At 48.8% G+C, this 26866-nt stretch overlaps 3 protein-coding genes across 3 annotated transcripts; 1 reads left to right on the top strand and 2 right to left on the bottom strand.

Annotated features, from left to right (window-relative positions):
- Window positions 1-522: 522 nt before the first annotated feature.
- PDCD5 (programmed cell death 5 protein) lies at window positions 523-4111 on the bottom strand. The gene is made up of 7 exons (XM_018779395.1): window positions 3712-4111; window positions 3126-3283; window positions 2576-2613; window positions 2025-2085; window positions 1547-1608; window positions 1205-1312; window positions 523-739 (listed from the first exon to the last, which is right to left on the bottom strand). The coding sequence occupies exons 1-7, from the start codon at window positions 4015-4017 to the stop codon at window positions 723-725; spliced, it is 750 nt and encodes a 249-aa protein (XP_018638510.1). The 5' UTR covers window positions 4018-4111; the 3' UTR covers window positions 523-722.
- A 2869-nt stretch (window positions 4112-6980) lies between these two features.
- On the top strand, window positions 6981-10504 carry TGME49_207680 (suppressor of kinetochore protein 1, putative). The gene is made up of 4 exons (XM_002369531.2): window positions 6981-8120; window positions 8563-8702; window positions 9178-9390; window positions 9823-10504. Exons 1-4 carry the CDS (start codon window positions 7997-7999, stop codon window positions 9856-9858), a joined length of 513 nt encoding a protein of 170 aa, XP_002369572.1. The 5' UTR covers window positions 6981-7996; the 3' UTR covers window positions 9859-10504.
- A 1786-nt stretch (window positions 10505-12290) lies between these two features.
- TGME49_207665 (kinesin motor domain-containing protein) lies at window positions 12291-24143 on the bottom strand (the record flags this gene model as incomplete). The annotated part of the gene is made up of 18 exons (XM_018779394.1): window positions 12291-12486; window positions 12773-12871; window positions 13530-13634; window positions 14251-14330; window positions 14857-15131; window positions 15732-15870; window positions 16251-16346; window positions 16970-17190; window positions 17671-17884; window positions 18381-18534; window positions 19359-19469; window positions 20216-20274; window positions 20787-20915; window positions 21712-21756; window positions 21989-22128; window positions 22614-22684; window positions 23190-23342; window positions 23953-24143. 18 exons carry the CDS (start codon window positions 24141-24143, stop codon window positions 12291-12293), a joined length of 2478 nt encoding a protein of 825 aa, XP_018638511.1.
- Window positions 24144-26866: the final 2723 nt, after the last annotated feature.

Raw genomic sequence — 26866 nt, 5'->3', positions numbered from 1 at the left:
TTGCTGTTGTTTAACTGCGGCAGCAGGGACTGCCCCAGACGTTGCATTGGTCTGCATCGTTGGCGTATCTACGGCATGGACTTTCCTACGTCCAACTAGCTGACTACCAAACACCATAGTGCATCACCTCTCCCGTGTCTTCACCGGATCCACTGAATGCACAGAACTCTTGCATATACCAGATAACGTTCTGAGGACCATGTCGCGGCGACTTCCGCCGCGGCATTGGCGGTCACCTTCCTCTCTGGTGTCACCTCGCCAGCGAGAGACGCATCCCTATATCCGAGGTAGTTCAGCGCAAGCAACGCATAGGTTTTAGAAAAAACTTACATGAACTTGGACACAGGCGAAGAAAAGGAACTTAATGCTTGGAGTCACACACTTGAGAGTAGCCACTAACATGAGAGTGCTGGAACCGGGAACCACCACAAAAAGCATAGGAGCACCCCAGTGTGCGACACAACCCGCGACGCACAGAGACAGAAAACACATCGGAGGCTTCACATTACAAGGAACCTTGTCCTGGAAACTCCTGTAGTTACGAACCCCCTAGGAAGTGACAAGCCCACCACAGATTCGACGCGCCGAGACGTCTTCGCCTCCAATAGAAGCGATGGAGCCTTTTTGCTTCATGCATTCGTTTCGCTGCTCTCGCTGAAGCCCTCTCTTCTCCACAGATTCAGTTCATTGTTTTGACCAATCAGAAGTCATCGTCGTCGTCACTAAAACGCCGTCTCATCTGCGCGTACAGCCGTGTTGAATTGCATAGTCGGGACAGGAGCAAAGACTCCGTATGAAAAACTGCGTGTCTGGTGATCTGTGATCCTAACTACCGGCAGTGCCAACGTGTCCACCACTCTGTTCCTACTGCTTCCTGGCTGTCTGTATACGCATGCAGAGTTGATTAACCCTCCACAGTTCTTCCTATATCCAGCAACATGCCCCATTTACACTTCATCCGTACTGGTGTTTCTGTCTGTCCCCGTACTTCAAATCAGTCTTTCTCCATCAGCAGGGGACATTTTACTTGCCTGTCGTTTTACTCACGGCAATCCAGCTGAGTTGCATATCCGTCTATTAACCCAGACCCCTAGATCAATCTGCCTATCCGCCTGTCTGTTTATCTTCTATGGTTGAACGGATGCCTAGGTAAAAAAAGTTTGGGCGTCGCGGCCCGCAAAGAATGTTAGAAATCACGACGTACAGTGACTTTCGGCGTATTCTTCGCCGCAGACGCCGCGCTGGTCTGCTGAAGAAGTTCGATTAGAGTTGCCTCGTCCACCTTGTCGGCAAGCCGGCCCCTCTGAGCATTCTGTACGTACACCGCACAGAGCACTCTCGAGAGTTTCGTCGGTTCTGACCTAACGGTTCAAACAACCTATAGATGCTGAAAACAAAAGAGTCTGCATCCAAAGACTTGCAGGCTCCACTCTAACGATAGAACATGCTTCAAACGCAGTCTGCATTTGCTAGCGTTCGGCATCTGGTTGCAAAAGAGCAGCAGGATGGAAGTGAGGGTTTGTACGGCAAGAGCGGTTCAGCTCACTTGCAGAATGAGCGCTTCCACCTCTCGTGCCTTGTCGGCTTTGACAAGTTGAATTCGGTGTACTGCAGACACAGAGACAGTACAGAGGTCCACATTCCATTCGAATTTCAGCAGCGACACAGCAATGAGATCGTCCACCAGAGAAAAACCACCTCTATCCCTCAAGACCCATGTGTATTCCACGCAGGTACCTTTCAATATGACAGCAGTCCATTTCACAAGTCTATCTATACGTTACGCAGAGTGTAGGCGTGAAATCTAATCTCTCAAATCTGCTTTTCATGACGGGCACGCAACAAAATGCAATTCGTACACAGCGCTATCCAGCGAATATTTGGAGAAATACAGATTGTACGCCAGAGCCGCGCGTGGAATCCAAAAATGGACTGAAGAAAAAACTACCAGGAACACATGCGAACTATGCATGTTGTGGGAAAAAGAAGCCGATTCCTTTGGTATAAAGGCACCGTTCTCCTACATCGCTCTTGCGCCGCGGGTGTCAAGACAGCGCGAAGCATAATCCGCCGTTGCTCCTCCATCTGTCTGCACACAGGCAGAGGCAGCATTCGAGAGGGATCTTCGTAAAAATGGCGAGGGGTTGTGCTGTTCCAACAGCCTCAGACGCCTCCTTCGTGGAGACGGAAATGTCCCTACTCGTGTGTCATCACGTTCAGTTATTTCAGCTTCCAGTTCCCAGGAGCGCAAGAGCAACCCATTTCTCAAAAAGCAGCGCCTTTCTTCCATGTCTCGTCAAGCTTGTGACTGCACGCGACTCAAGTACACAGAGACGCTGACAGTGAATGTCTTTTGTAGTCCGTGTTTTGAGACGGCATGCGATCGTACAGTCCCCCACTGCCACCAACATGCTCTGACCAAAGACAGGGACGTAAACGTTGACCAAGTCCAGAATCCAGGGAGACGTTTGACATCCGTTGTTGATCGCAGCCCCTCACGACGGCTAACAGAGAGACATTTTTCATCAGAACGAGTGCAGTGGACCTCCAAGTCGTGCCTCGTTTTACGTCTTACTGGCGCATCGCTTCCTGAGCTTCAGCTGCCTTCGCCTTCTGAAGAAAAACAAGCACTACGGAAATACAAAAAGTGCTCCAAAAACACACCCTGGTGTACGGCGAAATGACTCCATGAAAACAGGCGTTGAAAACGGATTCCTGGTTGCGTTCTTTCCGTTCTTGGGTCTCTTTCTTGAGGTGCATAGGGGTTAAAAACATCTGCGGCTGTTGGTTCCCGTTCTACCATTTAGAACTGTGGAAATATCTACAGCGGAACGGCGATGCTCAGGAGACCTTTACCATATAAACCAGCAGTCCAACTACTGGTACTGCATATACTTCCCAACAAGAGCGTTCAAACAATTCGGTCTCAGAGACTATTTCCCTCTACACGTAATGCACTCAACGTGATGGTCACGAGAAGTAGAACTCAGATCCACTCGACAGAGTCCTTCTAAACCTAGCCTAGGAGCGACCCATTCGTAGTGTAACTAATCAAAAGAAAGCTCTTTTTGGTAGTGTGCTCGTTGCGGTTTTTCCGCTGTTTCTGCACTTGTCTCCACACTCACTTCCGCATCTCCTCCAAATCCTCCACGGGCCGCAGCGGCGAATTCTTCAGGCTGCATGTTTGCGAGTGTTTTGTGCTTCTTCGTTTTACACACGAATTCTCCGATGCGGGTGTGGCTGTCAAGCGTAGCCAGGCGAACACAGAAAAGGGAGGAACTTGCTGTGAAGAAGCATCGCAGGAAAGACCGTTATTTCTCGGTGGAAAGAAGCGTCTCTCGCCGTTCGAAAAATGAGGTGTACACGTTCAAGAACGACCGCTAGTCTCAAGACGGGGCTCCACCGGCCGAAACCCACGGCCATATATAACGGAAAACTTCTCTGTTGAGATCAGAAGACTGTCTGTAAAAACCAGACGCGAGTGCGTTTACCTCTCGATTCAGCCGTTCACAAGAACGCCCTCCTTCTTTGTGGGAACTCCACTGCGCTTCTCCTGTGTCATCGAACGCTTGGAGCAGCCACTTCCATCCGCGTCGAAAGACACAGAAACGAACTATCCCAAACCAATGAGAAAACCACTATAGCCGAAATCTGCACTGACAAAAGACACTCGGGTGTTTTATTTACTTCGCTTGCGGGAAGGTTGTGTACCTCCAGCAGCTCCGACGCCAACAGAGCTTCCAAAGTGCTCACAGTGAACCCGATGACAGAGACATAGGCCTTTGAAAACAGAAACAAAAAGCCGCGCAGGAAGAAACCTTTTTTACACGCCGACAGACGAGAGCGTGGCACCCTTTCTTTGAGTGTCGGAACGGAAAAGGAGTAGCACGCGTCGCGAGTGACAAATAGAAGTTGTGAACGAAGAAACTGGTGAGAGATTCTCAAGACAGGGAAAGTTAGTTGAGTCCGTGGCCGTGAAAAGGAAAGACGTCCTCCTTTCACAGGCGAGGTCACCATACGATGGGGCAGAACCGGAGAGGGAAGAAACAGAGAACCACGTGAAGTTGAGGCAACTTCATAGCCCAACGTTTCCTACCGGAATAGAAAAAAAGAAGCCTAAAGATCCTTCAACCTGTTTTTCGCGTGAATTCTATCTTCCCGGGCGTGTGCGACCCGGCAATGGATGCAGAAGGAAGCATGATCTCTGCATTGCATGCACATGCGCAGCCTTCGGAGGCTCCGGGCGTCTGCAACTGCAGGAAAAGAAAACAAAAGGAGGAGGCGACTCACACCTTTGACTTTTTTCCCTGAACGATGTCAAAATAACAGTAGCTCACAATGCGCATTCTTCTAGAAACCGTAAGTCAGAGCTAAACTGACAATTCCCCGGAGATTAGTCTCGGTCGAGGAACCACCCTTAACTACGCCCGACACCAGCCCCTACCTGGTTTACCAGCAGGGAACAGATGGATTTGCGTGCTACCAAAGAAGATTAACATAATACTGCCCCAGAATACATCAACCCGAACGCTTAAAGCAGCTGGAGAATCTGTATTCACGTGGATCATACTCAAAGGCTCTCCGAGTGACGCTTGTAGTTTAAAGTAGTGCAAAGGTTATTGCAACTAAGAACCAAAACTGAGACGAATGGATATGTAAAGCACTCTGATACAGGACAGGGTGTACCCGGAATAGGCTCATAGATATATTGAATGACTGAATGTCCTCAAAACCAATGCAAACACAGTAGACCTTGGATCTGGAAAGCAAAGATCCTCAAGATCTACATCGGTAGTCCAGCTCGGAGTTCTGTGAGATCGAAGCTCGGTGACTCGTCTTCGTATCTCAATTCTGAGACAATTAGAAGTTAAGAACGACACAGCATCTCCGTTCCCAGGCTCACACTTTACTCTGGCCGTTTACTCGAATGCTGGAGTCTGAGGGATGTCGAGCCTGTGCGAGAGTTGAATATTTGTTCCACCAGGTAGATCTGAGGCTCTGAATATGTGAATCGTAGTTACAGACATGCACCAAGGGCCTTTGGCCACTTGTTTCGTGTAAAAAGCGCCTCTGTGTTCCGAGCCTCACGTCGCTTGCACTGCTGTTCCTTTAGTGTTCTACGGATGGACGCCTTTTCTCCGGATTCGTGGCACAGTTGTCTGCGTAGGCGCACTGACTCCTTGTTCGTGTGAGCGATAGTCTGTAGGAGAGCAAGTTGTCTCTGGATGAGGTCTGTCTGGCTGTCTTCCACGTTCCGCACCCCGTCGTGGCTGCCCGCAGGATGCAATGCTTCGGAAAAACGATTGAGAGTATCTTATAAACGATATGGTGTACAAGACGCTATTCCCTTGAGTCTTACAACCTCAGGAGGTAACCAGCCGCCATCGAGGTGCGCAGCCTCCCCGTAAAACATTCCGATGATGGACCCAAAAAGCTACCAGCCCCCTCGCCTCTGCTTGATACATATCTCAACATACAGAGCCAAGAGAGATTAGCACTCATTTCCCCTTCGAATTCCTGTAGATGATTCGTAGACACCGTTCGCGGGAGTGGCTCTAGTTGAACGCGGCTTTCATCCCTCAGTGGCTTCGACTTCAGAAAGGTTCAATTAGAGACTGACAGGTGCTGGTGAGTTCGCTTTACACGACAGGCGAGAAGCGGTTGCAGCGCCGCCGCATACGTCTCTGTCAGAGTGTGGACTTAGACGCGGTGTTTGCTCCGACATTTGAGCAAGCGTTCGCTGTGGTTTTCACTCTCCAACTCACAGTCCAGGATTCAGAGTCGAAGACCCAGGTGCAACGGTGATTTCGCTTAGAGGACTAGTCTAGTTTTCCCGAATCCGAGCAGCAAGTCCATTTCTTGCGGTGCGATTGGGTCGGGCGTTGTTGTATGCGTTCGATAACGCTTTCTGGTGGTCAAATCATGCTTGCCTTCTTCAAGAAGTGTACCCCCTTCGTTCATCATCCTTTAGTCATAACACCAGGAATTGTCGTCGTTTGGCGCTCTACCCCGCAACATTGTGGATCCACAAGCCCCCGTATCGTTGTTTTCGTCCGTTCCGCCCACCTCAAAGTGTCTCAATTCCCCCTTCCCCAAAACAGAGGAAACATTCGCAAGTGTCAATTACATAACTTCCTGTACAAGTCTGTCGATACGTCTCTTTAAGGACAAACAGATATGCACCTACGTGACCTTGTGTTTCTATCCCCATAACTGTATCGCACTCCTTCCACTTCATGCAGATCTAGATACTTCAACGTGCTGGGCCAGGGTGTATGTTGCAGCGCTTCGATGCACTTGACATTTATTCTCAGTAAATATTCATGCGGAGAAGCGCCTTTGCCTATCAAATTCTGTACGCTTCATGATCACACATGTGCAGACATAGTGCCTGTCGACACGTCAAGAACCGTTTGATCCTTTTTGTGACTCAAGGGATATAATCATGGACTCTGTTAGCAGGCTGGACGCGGAGCTGGAGAATGCTGCGTCTGTATGCTACCGCGGTCAGTTTTCAAGATTAAAAAAAGACCATGGGAGGAACGGCGTCTTTTCCCGCGTCAACTGAAGCTCCCTTCTGTTCGTTTCAGTCTATCCCTTCCGCTAACCATGCATTCATCAACTTCTGTCCACCAAAACAAGGAAAAGACGGAAACAGGTACAAGACACACTGAGCAGTCAAACACCGGACCGTTACGCCGGAGCGCGAGGGGGTCGTGGTCTTGCGGCCGGTTGTAGTTTCTTCTTTGCATCGTTGTCACCCACAGGTCGACTAAAGCAAGTTTTCAGATGAAAAACAACAAATTAATGAAGTGAAGAACCGCTGCTTTAAATGTGTTGTGGGACAAACATCAAAATTAATCCCAGGTCTCGCACCCTATCCCCACTTTGAAGCGCATGCAGCGAAGGGCATACAAAAAGCGACAGCGTCCGTCGGACGTCGTCCTGTGGTTCCTGTGTGCAGACTTCTTTGCGTCCGAGGAGAAGCCAGGGAAAAGTGAGTGACGAATGTTGTCGCTTTTTCTTTTAGGAATTGCGTCTCGTTATCCAAGGGGCACCTGCACTGCGTTCGCGTCTTTGCCAGGAAGCGATAAGTGCTGCAAAATACTGAATAGAAGTAACCTCGTTCCACCTTAAACGCCATTTCATTTTTTGAATTTCAGCAGTTCTCTTTCAGAGAGAGACGTGTTTGCCATCACACGCTGTGAAGAACTTCACCGTTTTCGTTGTCCTTTCCCGCTCCCTGTTGCTTTACAAAAAACCCCCGTGGCCCCCTTCACTTCAGTGTGGCGGCGAAGACCTGTCGACGCCAACAAGTCTGATTTCTTTCTTCCCGTTTCTCTTCTTTACTCTTCCCCGAGTTTCTACAAAGCGCGCATTTCGTCCCCCTTTGTCACAAACCATCTTTTATCACGTTTCCTGTCTCTGTGCCCCTCTAGCTTTTTCTCGCGAAGCCGCCCAAGAAAGGTAACAGAACTCTCTTCCCTTCCTAGTGGCGAATCTTTTTTCTGGTTCCCGTACACCTCTGCCGTCACCGGATGCACGCAGATATGCCCTTTCTTTGTTTGGTGTACTAAGGCGACACTCCACGGCACGCCCACTCCCTCCTGTTGAGCATCTTTTTCCAAGTTCCGTTGTCTGCATTCCTCCCGAGAAAGGTTCGAACTTCTTTCCCCGACAAAAGGATAGGTGTTTAACTTCTGGCTGTCGGGACGCTGTTCTGTTTGAGACTGTCTTCGCTGGAATTTTCTGTTTGTGTTTGTCGGGCGAAAAGCCATTTTCGACCTTTTCAGGGGAAAACCTGGTTTCTCGTTTTACCCCCGGAAGACGGCGAAATAGGTCTGTGGCTTACCTGGGGGGCCCAGATACACCGCGTAGACCTGACAGAAGCAGTAAACGCATACCCCATTCAAAAACGGAACTCTGAATCGTCTTTGCCATTTCTGTCTTCGTCGTCGGGAGACCTGGCGCTGTTTGCTAAAAGAATTCTCCGAAGATGTCAAAAGAAAGAATGGGAGATGCCCGGAAGGTCACTCTCGTCTCGCAAGAGGGAGACGAGTTTGATGTTGACATCGAGGTCGCCTCCATGAGTGCGTTGATAAAGACAATGGTGGAAGAAGGTGAGAGGAGGGCAACGATGCATGCGCATTTGTGTCTCGTCAGCACAGGAGACAAAACGCATTTCTTTTGTGTTTAGGCTCCGATCCCGTTAACCCCAGTCTGCTTCTGTATCTCGTTCCTGCGTATCTCCGGTATCTGTGCATCGGCTGCCAAAGTTTGCGTGTCTTTGCTTTCACTTGTCTGGACACCGAGGCGCTTGCATGCCCTGGACGCAGTCAAGAACTACGGAGGAAAATGTTGTTTTCTTAGGGACGGGAGGGGAGACAGCAGGAAACCGTTCGCTGTCGTGAAAAGGCAGAGTTTTTTTTGCCGCAGAGCACGACAAGAGAGACGACAAACGGACGGGAGAAAAGAGGCCGCTCGAAAGAGGGGGAATTCGACCTCTGGTGTACGGACAGCTGTTTGTTCGCAACTCTGTGCTTTTTTCTGTGTTTTTTCCAGACAGCGACTGCCAAGAGAGCATTCCTCTTCCCAACGTGGATACATGCATTCTGAAGAAAATCATCGAGTATTGTGAACATCACCACAACAACCCACCCGAAGAAATCCCCAAGCCTCTAAAGTCGTCCAACCTTGCTGAAGTGAGGTTTTCATATTTATCTACATGCGCATGTGCACTTAAGGAAGCTTCTGAATGGAAAATATCCATCTACGCATACTATTATACATATATATATATATATAGGCGAGGATATCCTTTTCGCTGTTGCGCTGTCTGCATACTGTGTCAAATAAAGAATCCTCAGCCTCGAGGCTCCTGTCAGAAGGGAGGTCTTACGTGTGTCGTTGGTACCCCTGCACTTCTCTCTGTTCTCAAGCGTCCCCCTACAGATATATCTGTCCATATGTCTTTGTATATATATATATATGTATATGTATATATATAGATATACACAGATATAAGTGCTTGCATGCATGCAAGTGTGTCTGCGAGTTTGTGAAGTATCGGTGAGTTGATCTGCGTAGAGCAGTGCAGTCGTCAGTTTGGGGGCGAAGCGGGGACCGGGAGTGCAAGCGACGGCGACCAGAGTTCTTGCTCTTTTTGCGTGCGACCAGGTGGTCAGCGAGTGGGACTACCAATTCATCAACGAAAACAGCGACCAGAAGATTTTGTTTGCTTTGATTTTGGCGGCTAACTACCTCAACATCAAGCCGCTGCTGGATCTGAGCGTCGCGAAAGTGGCGACAATGATCAAAGCCAAGACGCCGGAAGAAATCCGACGCATTTTCAACATCGTCAATGACTTCACTCCTGAGGAAGAAGCTCAGGTGAGCGCCGCTGGAAGGGGGAAACGCAGGCCGCGAGGCGAGCCGAAAAAGCGGAAGCAGAGGAAGGAACGATCAGCATCCCTGGCAGGACCTCGCCGAACGACGCATCCGACCCTTCTGGCAGCGAGCTCTCTAGGTAGCCACTGGTGTACCTTTTTTGTACAACTGTGTGGAACGCAACACCCGCTGAGGCGAAGCGCTTTATATGGCGCTCTGAGTTTCGGTGGTCAACGCAGAGACCGGTGGAAGGAGCTACTACTTGTGCTGCATTCCGGACTGGTTCGATAAGGCAGTGCTTAACCGCGAAGTTAAAGTCTACCGTGTGTGACCGAGTGTAAACTTCGATGAGAACGCACATGTGTAGCCGAATGTCGATAAATAGAAAATAGTTTGCATATGCTCTGCAAGGAGCTTTCTGCTTTCCCTCTTCAGGTGCGCGAGGAGAACAAGTGGTGCGAAGACGCATGAGAGCATATGCATTGTTCCTTTTGCATGCAAGCCTTTCCGACTCCGGATTCGGAAATCACCTGCGCAGAGGAAAGGATTCGTGGTTCTTTGAATACACGAAAGACGTCTGAACAACGGATTTGCATGCGGGGAGGCATTTTCGCATACGGGGACAGAAGATTGTTTGAGCGGGAAAGGAAACAAACGAACATGTGATCGTTAATCTGTGGAACGATTTTTGTCCGAGCGCGTCCTCGCGTTTGGCTGTCGCGTTCAGCTACGGGGGGATGCAGCCCGGCTGGAGCACTGAGTTGTAAATCGGGTCTTTCTTAGGCACTGATGTGGCGTTTAGTTAACAGAAAGGCCTGGAATTGCACCGCAGGTGAAGAAGGAGACAGGAAGCCCATTGCGTTGATTGAGTAAACGAAGAAGTTGCGAGCGATTTGCAACGGCCAGCGGTTTTTCTCATGCGATTGCAGAGCCCCTTTTCCGTTCGCCGGCTGGCATGAGTGACTGTGGCCATTTGTTGGAGAAATGCGTTAGAGAAATGAGTTAAGATGCTCCAATGTGTAAACTGTGAAGAACTGAGAATGGGGAACCGCGGGCGCTGCAAAGCGTCCCCCGCAGAAACGCGGTCTTCCAGCTTCCTCTGTCATCAGAAAACCACACCCCCTGTCGTTTTCAAATGGAGGTATCCGTTGTTCGTACGCGGGTTCCAGTCAGCCTTCCTGACAGTTATAGAAAAAGGAAACGCGGCTCTCCGTCCACCGTCGCGGGGCTACCGCAGAACAGACGCAGAGATTATGTTACTCACTGCCACTCTAGGTTTACTGGCAGAAGCTGTCTATACAATTCGCATTGAAAGACGCGAAACTGAGGCTGGGAAATACGAAGAGCGGTTTCGGTGATTTGTCCGCCGCTGAGATAATGCATAGTTTACGGAGCGAGAACACTGCCTCTCGTTGGGTGTGTGGACAGCTTTACTCTCCGCCTTCACTTTAGTTCGACTCCTGGTTTAGATCTTGAAGGTATCTGATCACCAGATCCAAGTTTTATCGTGCTAGAATCGGTGCGAGAACAGTAGGTGACTGGCAGTTCGAAACATCCGCTTCTTGACTCTCTGGAACAACTGTATGAAGAGAAAACTTGTGGTGGTTGCAGTCGCCTCTACGGCTCTGTGCTCGCGGACAGACGTTCCCCTTTGGTGTCAAACTCTCCGTTGCTATAACGCGAGTCCGATCCGAGTTATTCACGATTCTAGAGAAAACAGGACGCGGCCGTGTCAAGGCATTTTTGCGGGATTGTCGTGAGAAATTACTCTCTCAGCTCTACGACTTAACGAGCCCGCGAGCTTCTGGAAAAGTCTCTTCCTCTTCCGCGTTGCTGTCAGTGGCACCACGAGGCGAATCTGCAACACGCCGCGCACAGAACTTACGCTAGGGCCTCGCTTTTGTTAAGGGGACTGCTTCATTTTAACGCAGCTCCTGTTTCACTATCGCTCACATTTAGTTGACTTGCACCCAAAAATACCTTTTTTCTCGTTTAAAGTGTCAGAGAAACTCCCCAACCGTTTTAGAGGGACATCTGAACAGTTTTCGGCACTGCATTAGCAGGGACATAGTCCTTTTGTATCTGCAAAAACTCTAAGATACTGGTGTCACGTGTAATCGTCGATATATCTGTAAAGCGCCAAGAAAGTGGGGTGTCTACCGCTGAGAAAGAAGGAGCTGACCGTGCGATGCACGTTGAAGGGCACGGCCTAAACATTTATGAAGACTAAGTGGGTTCGGAACTTCCCTAATGTCGTATTCAGCTCTGTTGCTACTTATATGCTATATATTTATATAGGGGCATCTACGAATATATGTCCGTACATGCAAGTGCTACGTATGAGCAGGTACCGCATTTGACTGTATAGGAGGGCTTCTTACTAAGGCGGCCGCGGGAGCTTTTGTGCCGCGCTGTAGCTTTTCTTCGCGCTGTTTCTGGTCGCTTGACACATGTGCGGGACTCGCTGGCCTGTGCCCATTTTCAGAAAGCAGGCAAGAAGGATACAGTCCCTTTTATGCATTGTAATTTGCTCCTTTTTTCATGTGTGTGTAGTGACACCTGTAGAAGCGAACCTGCCCGTAGTTTTCAATGCAGGGACTCCCCATAACTCGGCTCAGATTTGAGAGTGTAATGCAAAGAAACAAACACAACGTCTCAGCATATACAGGGACTCCCGTACATTCGTACTATATATATATATATATGTATATTTTATTCTAAAACTGCATCCAAACAATGCCCATGTATGCGTGTCTTTCGGTCTACATATCGGACTGTGGCGTATGGTTTCTGATTCGCGACTACGTCGGAAAAAGTAGACGTGTAATATCTCAAACTCTATCTGTTCATGTCGGCGGTGACACTGCATAACATCTAACTGCTCCTTCCGACCTTTGTTATACTCAAAATAATTCCAGGTATCTTCTAAAAGCACAAGTTGTCTGTGTACAAATCTTCCGCCCGCAGGAACTTACAGAATGTCCGTGGAACGCGTTTGCTTCGGAGGGATACTCGAGGTGGATGTTCTCTCTCCTTGCAGCTTGGGCTTGATCTGTGCTGCTGTCGGCCCCCAGCACTGTACAAATGGCGGACTTTATTCTGGAGAAAGAAGAGAGAACCTTGACCATCACTGGAAGAAATGCGTTTAAACGCAAGCATGTCAACAAACCTTCTTCACTCACAGCTGCTTCTTTGTCCCTAGTTCACATCCCTAGGAATCTCCATGCACATATATACACACATGTATTTTGGAGACACACACTTTATCAGCAAGTCTACGAATGGACAAATACCAGTCAAACACTCACTTTTCTCAGACTCTGTACAGTCTATTTGTCCACTTAACATCTCTGTTGGAGTGCGACGTTTCTATGAATGCACTTACCGTTCAGAGTCTACAGCATCAAAGTCTCTGTCAACCGAAGACAGCAGATAAGTCTGAGGTATGTCGAGAGATGTCGCAAACGAAGGCGTTCTTCGAGTCCTACAGCATCCCAGCAACAAACAGAGCCATTGGTGTTGCTTCACGGACGGTGGCCCGCGAAAAAACGAGAAAAAGGCTCAGAGACCGTACACCAGCGAGAAGTTGCGAGGCACACAACCACACAACCCCCGCCCAACAACGTGTTCTTGTATAAACATCTGTTTATTTACATGTAATCACATGGAGAGAGTCCGACATGCATATATATATATATATATACATGAACGAGTTCGGCCATTAATGACGATTCAGCGGTCTGTCAAGGCCGTCGGTGATGTGAAACTTCAACCTAGGGCAGCGAGACATCATCTGTTTACATGAGTTAGGGGAAAGTGCACAGTTTTAACTTTTGTCGGAAGCGGAAAGAAAAGCTGGCAATTGGGGGCTGAGCAAGGAAATCGCTTTCTTCGTGTCCTGCATTGTTCTGGTTCTTTCAACCACAAACATGACTCAACGCCTTCGCTTTCCGGAGTGCCACACATCCCTGCGAAACGCCCTTGGCAGATTCATGCCGTTTGGCGGTTCTGACTTCGCATGTCAATTCCTCTATCGCAGGTTCGGATAAGTGTACGTTTACGCTTGACCTTCGTGCTCATTTTCGTGCGGATGTAAAGTCATCATTAATCCCCTGGCGATGCCAAGAAACGAAGAAGCGGACCTCGCAATCTTTGCTGATCCGGTAGAGAACCTCTGTCTAGGCGTCGACATTTCCTCGGCGCAGCTGGAACAGATGTGAGCCTCTCGCAGAGCTTCTGTTGCGTAACTGAAGAGAAAAGTCGAGCCAAACCAGACAGAATGGCAAACGTTTGTCCTTCGAGTTGAAACACTGGTTTGCCGAAGCAAGTCTGTCCAGAGCAGCTTACAAATAAACCTGTCTTGGAAACGTCCCGACTGCATTTGTCGACGACGCCACCGCAACTCAGCTTCGTTCACCTCAGTTCATCTGCTTGGAAAGAGTCCCCACTCTGGTTACGTCACATGATGACTGTCAGTCCAAGCAACTCATACACGCGCGCAAGTCTCAGCTACGACAGTCGTCGCTGCTGTTCCCATACGCCCACACTAACTGCGGAGTACAAAGAGTCCTAAACTTCTGTATTTTGAGTAGAAAATGCGAGAAGCATAGTCAAACTGAACGACTGTACAAATACCATGATATTCGGTTATGTCCCAAACCAGATTTTTAGTCGCTCGTTCAAGCCCCCGAGGGGCCAGGCGGGGCTCTTCGCCGTTGTCCAAAACCAAGTTTGCTAAGGGGATACCTTGGCTTCTTGGAGGACAGGTTGAATACTGGATGTTTGGAGTTCAGGAGAGAAAAACACGCAAAGTATCAGCGACAACGAATGGTGCGAACGTTCTGTTCGCCCTCCCCAGCTCACAGAACGTTTCCTGTCAGCTCGGCTTTTGCGAGGACCCATTCCTCAAGGTTCTCGTCCCAGTGCAAATGCTCGTCGATCGTCTGCAGAGCCACAAGAGCGAAAAACAGCAGCGCAGGAGAAGAAAAAGCCGAGGAAATTAAACAGGAGAAAAGCACCAATCCATGGTTATAGCCAGAGGTTGTATCTCTATCCAAAGTGGCTCGGAGTTGGGGCATATCACATGATGGATGTCGGTTTAGAAGCCGATACACTGCCGTTCTTTTTTGTGGCATGTATGACTGCTCGGCCTCAGAAGACGTCCACAAGCGATGTTTAACAATGTGCGATATGTAGGGGGATTCCCCCCTTTCGCACTACTTGTAAGAGATAGATCTGCATAAAGCGTTATTGCCACGGTATCCGGCGACAAGTGAACATATATACATATATATATATATATATATATATATATAGCCTTATATGTATGGTGGTAGGTGAAGCAGAAGTGAGATGTAGCGATGTACACCAAGTTGTATCTTGGCATGCAAGTCTGCCTTCTCGTGATTGTTTTCGAGGTAGGGATACACCGGTTGCTGGACTGAGCCGCTGTATATCTGTCGAACGTACAGCGACAGCGTCCTTGGGAAGGAAATGATCGATTATTGCACCCTGGCGTTTCAACTCTCTCGTCAGCTGACGTATGGTGTCCAGCAGATCTTCTCGCTCTGCTTGGAACTCGTGCTGCAGATCCTCGATTTCTGCCATCGCCGTCTTGAAACTTCTCCACAGTTTCTCTAGCTTCTCCGTCAAACAGCCGATTTGTTCTTCGCGAGAGTTGAACTTCTCCTCCAAAGTGAGACGCTCCAGCTGGTGCTTCTCAAGATCCTGCTTCATCTGCAGCTCTTAGAACATGCACGCAACCGCGAACCCAAAGCCCCAGTTGAGCATCAGTGTGACAAGAATAGTCAAGTTAGTCTGGGATACTTCTTGGCACGTAGTGTCTGAAAAAATGAGACGGCCAACGTAATTCCAGCCAAGACCACAACACAACAAGTACTTAAAAACGGAGAATATCCTGTATTCACAACGAATAGACTTGAGAAAGGACACAGACTGCCAGCGTCTCCATGGTTTCCACCTACTGCCAGGATAAAAGGCAAAAAACAGCATGCATTCGGCACATATGCCGATGTGTATACATGAGAATAGGCCTAAACGTATAGAGGCATGTGAGAATGGGAAGACAGGTACGGGTGCTAATGCATCTTTACACTATGTATTAGTAGGAGTACACATGCAGTAGCGTCTTGTCAATATACATTTGTTTTTGTTTGTGGGGACAACACTGTGCCGGCTTTCAACAAATGACCAAATTGGTTCGTGGAAGACAGAACGGAGCTTCTCGGTTTTTCGCTTGATGAGTTCCTCGGTTCCGAAACCGTCAATAAGCGTGTACCATCGGTTTTCTGTAGACTCGTTCGTCGGCTGTCCCCGTTACCGACCTTTCTGTCTCTGTTTCTCCAACTCGAGCTGCGTCCTTCGGAGCTCTTGCTCCTGTTTGGCGGCCTGCTGCTTCACTTGACTTCCTTCAATGATCTTTCCCTCCATTGCCTTGAGTCTCGCGATCAATTCCTCTTGATGCTGAGGAGAAAACAGCATTTCCCTCGACGGTTCAGACATGTGTTTCACTTGCGTGCCTGTCAGTGACAAAGTGGTCGCCCGTCTTCACATGAGGATATCTACATGTCGAAAAACAGACATATACGCGTATACAGCAGATCTGCACCGTTGGGCTTCGTGGGCAGGTCCACGTATACGCCATATATGCGTATACACACGCATACAGGCTTGCTCCATGCACACATCCAGCCTGTTGGTAGATGTAAGCCGGAGTATGGACTTGCATCCGTATCCGCAAAGATACGAATCTGTAGTGACAGACGCGTTTTGAACATAACAATCACTAACGCTGGATGCAGAGTGTTCGTTTCTTTCGTTTGGGTCCCCCTCTCAAGACGTGCCTCTCTCTGAGCCTCTTGCTCCTTCTTGCGGGCCTCCAGTTCTTCCATCAAGGAGGCCTTCTCTTCCTCAGCGATGTGCCGCGCCTCTTCGATTTGCTAGCCACAGAACACTCGCAAACACTCGTAGGTCCCTGATGACGACGCGTCAAGGAATCTCCAGAATGATGCGCTGTCTGTTAGGCACACCGATATTGCGGGAGAGACTAGAGTCAGCGATGGAACGAAACAAACGATAACTCAGAGCCAGAGCACGTTCAGATGCAAAGTCCCCTCGTCAGCGACAGAAGGGTGTCTTTCTACGAGCTTTGGGCACCCCCCCACAGACTTTTTATTTCTCCTGTCTCCCTATATATAGGTCCATTCTACAAATGGATTCGACAAAGTCAAAAGACGAGGAACACTTCAACAGATATATGTATATCCATATATATATATATATATATATACATACATATGCATGCGAATACCGGGAGCTAGACACGTAGAGACACAACTGCCAGTGTACTCATGCAGATGTGAATGCCCAGGTGTCTGTCTCGCTCACATGAACAAGTGTATACGGACGCATAGACGAACCTGCACCATCGCTGGTCATCCTGGCAGGACTTTCTCTGTGTTTGCGAATGCCGATGTCAGCACACAAGTATACAGGTCATTGAACAGATGGGTGAACGAGCCCATTTCCATGGGCGCTTTTGCCTTTTCGCTCTGTGTCGAACCTTTTTCTCTCGCTCAAAGTCTTCATACATGAGCCGTTTTTCTTCTTGAACTGCTCGTTCGAGGCGACGCAATTCTTCCTCTGCTGGAGGGCCAGGGACGACTTTTTCGACGACCCTCTCGACGAGAACTTCCTTCTCGACAGGAACGACAACTTTCTTCTCCACTTCTACCAGGACCTTCTTCTCGACTTCAACGACTCTCTCAATTTCACGGGGCAGTGCTTCAAAAAGATAAGACAAAAGCCACCGACAGGCAAATGCACAATGGATCACACGTATCTCCCTTCGTACCCTCAATCACAGATATACGAAGTAAAACAGGCAAGAAGAAACGCTTTATTTATTTGGTTCTGTAGATCTCGACACGGGCTTGCGTGTCTGCTTCGACATCCCTGAATCTCCTGCTTTTTCCGGAGGCTACACAACACATAAGTGAGACAGTAAGAACGCCACAGACTATATACACCAGAAAGACGTCCGCATGCACGAACGTAGCAGGGAGAGACACTAAGTTATAGCCACCAAACAAATGGGCACAGGCATCCCAGGATGCAGGTGCATGTGTGTATCAACGTTACAGTCACCCCACAAGTAGACACTCAATCCCCGGTAGAAATGTGCATGTAAATGTATGCGTGTCACGATGCTTGCTGATCTTGTGTGCCCAAATCGGAAGGTGCCCAAGTCGACTTTTTCCATACTTGCAGCATAGGCCAGCTCGGCTTTCAGCTTAGCAATTTCTTCTTGGAAAGCTCGGATCACCGCGTCTTTCGGGTCGCTGTTGATTCGCGGTTTGTTTCGAATGTTCTTGGCTCGATGGGCGTACCGGAGGGTGCTCAAGGTTTCCTCGTAGTTGCTGTCCGCAGGGCCAATGGTGGCAATCATTGCTGTCTTTGTGTTGCCTCCTAGGGAGTCCTTTAAAAAACACAGAAGTGGAGACTCCAGCATGTGTTTCTATTCACCTTCGGATGCACTCAAAGTTCACACCTCAACGCACCCTCTTCATTGCTTGTGGAGATCGAGTGCATTGTGTATTGGCTTCAGCGCGCTCGTACACAAACAGATCTTCTCCTGAGTAATGTGCACACACATCGCTATATTTCTGGCCTTCATGTTGTGGTTGCACAGAAATGTCGTGTACTGAGGAAAAGCAAACATTTCCGTACCTTTTTCGCGAATTTGTGGTCACACAGGCACACAGAGACGCGCGTGCATCTCGACGTAACCAGGCATATACAGGCAGGTCCGTAGTGCAATCACGCAGACACGCGGGATCCAGGCGACGCCTTTGTCCCAGCAGAAGTGGAGACATACACAAGCAGTTGAGAACAAAGCCGATGGATGGTGGCGCATATCTTCACTGTCCTTTTACTAGTCTGACTAGCCAAGTACGAATCTCATTTCGGCCAACCTGAAGAAGCCTCGTCAGTTTCGAGTCCCGATAAGGAATGAAATTCGTTCGGGACTCCACGAGAGCAGAAATCACATTTCCCAGCGCACTCAGAGACAAATTTATCTTCGCCGCCTCCTTGAAGGTGCCCCCAGTCGCCCCCGTCTTCGCGTGTCTGAAGAACCAACGAAAAGGATCATAGACGCCGATGCTGACACCACAGTCTTGCGCTGTCTCTACTCAGGCTCACGAGGCAAACACAGCGTCCACGTACATGTGTGCAAAAACCTTAATCCAGAAGAACGGACGTGACTGACTAAGGAAAGAAAGAATTCACAGGACAAAACTAGAGAACTTCAGAAGGAACGACCCGTTCAAAAAGATGTCTGTGGCTACATGAAGGCACGTGCACCACGAGACACACACACACGATAGGTAGACAGAGAGGCAGTTGTGCGGGAGAACAGTCTCCGATGTACGAGTGAGAATGGTGACACGACGGCATGGTTGCCGGTAGTTTCTGTTACAGCTAGTGGAGACCTCTGCAGATTGTTGAGTAGCTGCATTCGCGCTTAGCTATCGTAAAAGCTCCGCTCGGACGTCCGATTTCAGGATGCTAGGACACTAATGTTAGTTCACTTCGGCTGTGTTCTAGTACGCGTCAGAGTATCGACTTAGATGCGCAGGTCGAGATACGCCTAGATCGTAACCACTGTGGTACAGCCTTATTGTCGTTGAAGACTGAAACCTAACACTTTAGCTCTCTCGAGCAGTTCAGTGGTGTGGTGGTGGACAGCCGTCGTAAAGAGCTTTCTTGTCCATATCTCATAGTCGAAGTCATATTCAGTGTCCTAGGTTCCGTACTGTCTGTTTAATCGATGAACAGCTCTTTCGATTTTCGTGAACGGGCTTACATATTGTCTTCGCTCCATGGTCTTCAGGAATATAAAATGAAAGCGCATCCAGTGGAATATTTGAACGTAGGAGCATCTTCCTCACCTTTCGGATCCAGCTAGGTCGACGAGATTGAGCTTTCCAACGCGAATTTGACTGTCTTCCCCATCGACGCTTTCGCACGACTCAATCGTCACGGTGAAGATCGTGTGAGATCTGAAAAGCGAAGAACATGCATATTCTTCTGCCGTTTTCCTCGCGGACGCTTTGAAGACAACGGAGGACACTAAGCATCACACACATATCTCCTGCTTCTACCTGACACATTTTCCATTCGTGACAGTGATTTGCTTCGTTTCTTGTTTCAGACGTGCAGATTTAATGGCTTTTCCGGTTCTGCGCCTCGCACGAAGTTGCAATTTCTCAAGCGTATTTCACTGTGAGTGAGGTGTGCCCGGAGGGAGCTTGCACGGACCTCTGGAGGACAGTGAGTTTGGGCCTTTTCAATGCAGTTTAACTGTGCATGTCAGTTTTACGGCATCACGAAGCAAGTAGGGGGCGAGTATGGCTGGAGAAACTAAGAAATCGAAAAAGTACCTGTGTACATATCTTTCTGTGGTCATAACAAGTGACACCGACACGACTGAAACTCGTTCCCCTTTGTATACGCTTAGGGATACGCGTGCCTTCACATGCTTAGAGGCTTTCGTTCCATGCACAGCTGTAGGTTATGCAGTGACAGAGAGGACTCACTTTAAAATCACCATTCATTTACAGGTGCGGCAACTGCGGTGGTCAACGAGCTCTGAACTCTTCTGTTTCCTAACGTACTCAGGGTATGCAGTACCAATCAGGTAACAAGTGAAGTTGGACTCTCTGTTACATGCAACGAGATTCCTAGATTTTTTTTCAAGACAGAGTTCCTTTGCGTCCAAACAAACATCCGCTGCGACTCACCTCACCTGCTCGAAACGACGTTCATCAATGTTGCCCCGACCTTCCTGTTTTTCTGTCCTGCAAGCTGCACCCGAAGATCAACCCACCGCACAGCAACAAATAAAGGTAAGCATTTACATTTACATCAACGTATACATATATCCTCATAGACTGAGGCGCGCCAGAAATAAATGCGTTTATGGCCATCTGTAATATTTGAAAATTGCATGTAAAGTACCGTATTGACCGAGACGAACAAGTGCAACACTCAGCAACAGCCGTACTTAGAACGATGGGTTTCTGCGTAGAGTCTGTTCGCCATTGCTATTCTCTGCGGGCACCATAGATCCGGTACGTCTTCTTTGCGGACTTTCCAGTGCTTCACATCTTTTATCTTTTCTGACGTCACCGATTAGGTTCTGTCTCCAGAAGTTCCCTTTGTTTCCTATCTTTTACCCGTCCTTGGAACTATCCGTTTGGTTTTTCGCTTCTGAGAACTGCACACTGCTTCTTGTGTTTCACCCTGTTGCATGTCTCAGTTTGTGACGTTTTCTCTAGCCTTCTTTCGGACTAGACCCCTGCCTCGTAGCATCGCACCATGGCTGCTTGCAGTTCCTCGACGCCCTTCACCACAAAACTCGAGAGGTCTTTGACATACACGCCGCTTCGTGGATGGTCTTTTAGCTCCAGGCGGCCAGTGGGGTTCTTTGCGAGGAGGTCTCGAATCTGTAGCTCGTTTGCAGACGTTATGCCAAGAGGGACCCCAGATTGCCTTGATTTCCTTTGTTACTTTAGTACGGGGTGCTCTGTGGGTTCTGTTTCTCAAGTAATTATTAAGTTTACTATGCTGTGCTCACACAATAGGACTTGGTTCCGATGAACAAAGATCTTCAAGGTAGCGAATGGAAAGAAAGGAGAAGCCTTTTCCACCGCGTTACAGAAGGTCACAGCAGACAGGAGCAGAACTGAACATCACGGATAGCATGTTTTACTCTGGGTGGATGTGGGCACTGACAAGGCTGCTAATGCATTGGCCATCTTCTGGATGTACTCTATCGTCAAGTGTCAGAGGCAGACTCCTGGGTGCAGAGATATATGGGAAGCTACAGATACGTTTAGACTTCTATCCACGCACACTTGTGTGAGCGCCACATACCCGTTTCAAAATCCTGCTTGTTTAAAACGTACTTGTTATTGAGGAATCAAAATACTGACAGGCTTTTGCAGTCACAGAAAAAACTCCACATTAGCGAATGCATAGAGGCACGACTATTGAGGGAAAGTGTAATGAACACTGCAAAGTAAAACACCTCATTGATCCCTTCTGTGCGAGCTGATGCGTACAGGCATGAAGGGGTCCCGTGTTGACAGATATGTCTCAACATGGAAATGTGGATATTTGTACGCTACGCAACACGAGCAGCATCATGACGTTTCTGTCACAAAAACGTCAATAAACAACGCGTTCCCCCCTCTCGCTTGGATCCCAAAATCTTGAAAAACTGTCCGCGAAGGCGCTGACCTCCTCGTTGTAGATTTCCAGAAAAGACGCTTGGACCAGATACCGCTGCGCCCACATCACAGTGCCAGTGGATATCCAGCTTGCAGAAAGTATCAGGGTCTCGTACCTCTGTCTGGAAGCACCCTTTTCCACATTGTACGTATGTGCGACTTTGCCAGGACTGCCAACAAAAGTTTTCTACAACATAAAAAAATGTATACTTAAGTAGACCACGCCACATCTGCAAAAGTTGGGAGAAGAACACCTTTTAACGTGATCTCCTTCCGACGCTGCTCACCGTTCTCGTCGAACATGCAACTCTGCTGAAGATGTGCTCAAACGCCCGAGGAATGATGCCCTTGTTGACGTGGCAGGACTCAGTGCCCATCATAGTGTGGGTCTTCCCGGTGCCCGTCTGGCCATACGCAAAAATAGTTCCTGGTTAGCGCATAAGTTGAAGTTCACAAAAAACATTCGAGTGCTTACACAATGTTGACACACGAATGTGCACCACACCTCCGTGCGACTGTGGCCCGGGTCTAGTGTAAAAAGCCATTTCCAGTTTTGAGACAGCGCATACATTGCATTGGTGTAGGCGCTGGTTTGTGGAACTGGGGCTAGTCAGCGTTGCAGAGGCAAAGGCAAATGCCAGAGCTTCTTCGAAAAAACGTTCTAGCGCAGCCACACAAATGCAACAGCAAAAACGAGGAAGAAGATGAGAGCAGTCCGCCCTACATAGCCACTTTGAGCCAAGTCTCCTCTAGGAGAAGGACAGTGACACGCGTTTCCAAAATGATTGGAGATAGAACCGATTGGGAGAAGAACACGAGCACGGCTGCCAGGGAGGCAACTGTGTTCCGAACTGTAAAAGATTTGGCGGATAGAGGCGCGGTACACAACGCTCCCGGTCACTCTCAGCTTACCATTATACCCTTCCATGACGCTCTCCACAATGCCGACAGCAGTTTCATCATAGATATGTTTTTGTTCAGCGCTGCGGGGTTTGCGCAGTTCCAAAACACCAGAGAGGGTAAACAACATTGTGTTTTTATATGCACAGATATTAACAGGGATGAGACTTTATGTCGAGGTATGTTCACGTATCCGTGCGCGCACCTGTGTACAGTGGCCACTCTGTTTTCGCCAGACGGACAACTGCTGTAATCACAAAGTGTCGGCCATGAAAAAGACTCCATCTTACAAAGAACCGACGAGGAGCAAGCACGGGAAACTGCTTCAGAGTGTCGTCAACCAGAGCGCCACAACTCTCTGCGCTCAGCTTGTAGGCAGCCCTCAAAGATCTGCCGACCTGGACATAAGCACGTGCGTTGGCGATGAATCTACCAAAGTGAAAGCGAGCAAAACAACCGGTTTCTGCGGTGCTGTGTGGGATAGTCATGGTGCTTTCAGTGGTATGTTCGCTTTGTGCATGCTTGGTAAAAGTGAGGTCCCGGTGGCGAGGCTTAACGGGCAACTCATATTCTTTTGTGCAGACATACTTCCAGGAGTAGGCCGCATCGAAAGTGAATCGTTTTTCTGATCCACATGACTTGCCATCAGTCCTGCATAAAGTGACGGTCGCTGAAGGCGAGTCGACGTGGACCACAACTTCGCTGCCTTCAGCCTGTTCCTTTTCGTTGAGGGGTCGGCATCTGAGAGCATGTGCATCAGGAGGATAATCACCGCTCTTTTGTGTTTTATATTCTGTACGAATAGAGAGAGCCTCGCATCTAGAAAGATGAAGTGTTAACAATCGCGTATTCCAGAATAGCTGTGGTTTTGTTACACTCGGACTGGAAAACGCAGCCGGGGTGGTCGCGCACATCAGTTGCCGCTCGGTAAACACCAGACCCCGGCGGCATTCGGGGAGAGAGACCAACAGAAGGTGTATTTATATTGCCTTTCTGTCAGTACTCAAGAGGGGGGAGGCTATAGGATTTGCTCTCCCACGCCAGTTGATCGCCTCTTCGGACTATATTAGGGACGAGAGGGAATCAAAACGGTTCAGTCTGGATGGGATGCTGCAGCTGTTCGGCCATATCTAAGAGGATGCGTAGGATGAAGTATGACATTTACTCGCGCTTTTGTTGTTGCACTAAAACGGCTAAATAACAGTTTCCCTTTCTAGAGGCAGAATGCACAGTGCCTCCTGCGTAAGAGGTGTGGCCAACGATTGAGAAAGGAGACGACAAGGCTCAGAAAACATCGGGTGGACAAATATTGCCAGTCTGCAACCCAAATTTGCGCGTGCATTTTTGTCACCTTATTATCACTCGCACTCTCTCTGCTGCCTTCCTGTCATTTCCGACGTAGCTTGCACTTTGCAGACGGCTGGGCGTCCCGTCACAGGGCACGAAGTCGGCGACCCTCATCGTAGCTCCAGCCGTCGCTTCTGCTGTCCTAAACTGCGGAAGGCTTTGTAAGGGCGCTGCTGAGTTTAACTGCGGTCCCATTGTCTCTCAGCTCAACCTGGAGAGGTGTGCAGCTGGGTGCTCACACTATGGTTCGGGGCGGGGAAATCCAATAGATTTCGAAAGACTCTGGAATGACTGGCCATAAGAACTCAGATAACAATGTGTCACAATCCCAGAACCATTTTGTATGCTTCCAGCAGTAATTTGCCAACGAAAATGGAACATTTGAGGAAACTCTGCGCACTGGCGCAACCACCTGAGGTACGGTAAGGCAACCTAATTCTTCAGGGAAATGCAAAGTGTTTAAAACCACCTCACACGTCAAACTACACCCGCTGTTGGGACTGACGCTGTGACGCAACAGAGTGGCGGCGCCCCAAAACATCAGGCTACACCAGAAAAGTTAGTGCGGTTGACCGTTGGAATTTTTAGAAAACACTCACTAACGGTCCGGAAAGAATGGTCCTTTTCCAAAGTTATCGTGAGAAAGAAATATGATTCAAAGAACTGAATTCGTTGTGGGCGCTGAACCAGACGTGTCATGTGACAGCGGGATGCCTTGAAGATTGCAGAAACGTTGCGAATCCGAGTACCATGCAACACAAGAAGATGAGGTACAACTGCATGTACGTTCGAGCCACTGTGGACTCTCAGCTTCTGTGGAAGACATGTTTCTGCATTGAGATGGCCAGCAACGTGATTTGATCACTGGTTTACTCGACGATCTGGAGTGAAGTAGGGATGTGGATGGTGGGTTGAAACAGTGGCTCATTTATGCAGGCTAGAAAATGGCTAATTCGTCTTGCAGAAGGGCGAAAAACGCAAGACGTATCTTTCCTGAATTGCAGTGCAGGAAAAAGAGTTCTTGTTTTCGCTGAGCAGTCGTCTGGGAAAATGTTCTCTTTTACTAGATTTCGGCGTGTCCACACGAAATCAGAGAGACCCGGAAATTTCTGGGCGCACAACAGAACTACGGCAGCTTCTCAATCATGCGCGTGAATGACGGCGGAGAAGAATCACAGGAGGGCAAATAAAACAACCATGTCTCCCTAAAGTATTGTGTTTCGCCCTTTTCCTTGGACTTTTATATGCATGTAACGACAGCAGTGTGAAAGTCGAAACGTTTAGTGGTCGCCCTATACAAAAGTCACCGTCGTGACGTAAATGCGCTGCGTGAGATATTCAGAAACATCTGCAGATGCCGCCCAAACGAACCGCTTACTTACGTCGCGAAATGCGTATGCGAAAAAAGGCAAGGCTACAAGAATGCATGTTGGGAAAATTGGATTCCCATTAATTTCACCTTTTTTGGTGACAGGACACACAGTCGGGCAACGGAAGATCGTTAAGCATACAAACCGCGGCGACATGAATATCCTGAAGTCCGGACGAACAGGCAAAAACATTGTAGTACTTTCTGCCGTTGAGAGAGGAGGTTCTGGTAGTAGCCCTGAAACAAAAGTATCCTCATAGCTGAATACGTCGCATAACTTAGCACAGCCTCTGAAGACATTCATGAGTACGTGTTCTTGTTGTGCAGTAGAAAGTAGGGTCTTGGGGTTGCACATCGTTGCGAGCTTGCAGTGTTTCCTTTCCAACCTCAATTGGAGTGGGGACGACAAGCCAAGGGGCACGGCCAAAATGAACTATGTTTCTGTGAACGCTACCGGTGGTTTGCTTCTACTGAGATTGCCGCTGTCGTGTTGTGTGTTCGAAAAACAACAGCTCTGCATTGTTCGTTTTACCACTATATCTATGCTTTCGACCACAGCTGCCTGGATCTAGAATTGGTCCGCCACAGTTAAGCCGGTGTCGCATACTCGCTTTCGCTTTCTAGATTTGTATGCGGACATATGTACGCGGCAAATATCGACTGTCGCAGTTCATCAACTATTGAAACGCTGTCTTGATGATGCGCTGGTGCAAGAAAACTAGTCCTATATCGTGGTTCTCAGGCGTCACGCGAAGCTTCTCATGTAGAGTTGTTGCCAACATACCGTACAGAGTGGGAAATATTGAGGTGCACGCACTCTCAGCTGAACGCGGAGCTTCAGCTTGGTCTTAGTTGCTGGCACCACCCGATCCATCCCTCAAGGAACGAACTGCTAGGCGAAAGGTGAACAGAGGCCTAGCTCTCTCGAGACAGGGATTAGCAGCTGGACGCATCTGACACTCTGCACTAGTGGGGTTCCAGGTGTCCAACCTGCAGCCCCTCCATTACTACCGAGCGACACAGACAGGCATCAACGTCGCGCATTCGGTCCTGTGATTGTCCAGTGCAAACGACGGAATCTTAGGTTGGATAACTGCTGCAGGCAGCACTCCACTTCTTGCAACGTCACTACAGTATTAACAAAACAAGACGTCCTCTTTCCCCTGTCCGGTTCCTGTACGTGCCCCACTTACATTGCCTTCAGCACTTCCTTGACGGACTGGAATCCACACATTTCTTTTCGTTCACCATATGCGGGGCGAGGTAGTACTCTAAAGGCCCACTGTAGCATTCCGTAATGCAAACTGTTACTGGAATCTTGCCCGCATCGCATTGAGATTCATCCTACTCTTGCGGGGGCGAGATAGCCACTGACTGGCAAATTAAACGCTTCAGCCGATTTGCACGATTCACGAGGTGCCAGAAAAGCGCAGGCGCTAACACAACTTTCGCAGTGGCTGTTTGTGAAGCAACGTAGCACAGCTACTTTGTCCGAGACTGTTGGTAGAAGCGTTTCTCCGCCAGGCAGTGGCAGTGAGCCAAATGTCTC

The sequence above is a fragment of the Toxoplasma gondii genome, chromosome Ib (genome assembly GCF_000006565.2).
Source record: "Toxoplasma gondii ME49 chromosome Ib, whole genome shotgun sequence".
NCBI lineage: Eukaryota > Apicomplexa > Conoidasida > Eucoccidiorida > Sarcocystidae > Toxoplasma > Toxoplasma gondii.
Note: the sequence above shows the minus strand (reverse complement) of the source record. Positions and strands in the feature narration are given on the sequence as shown.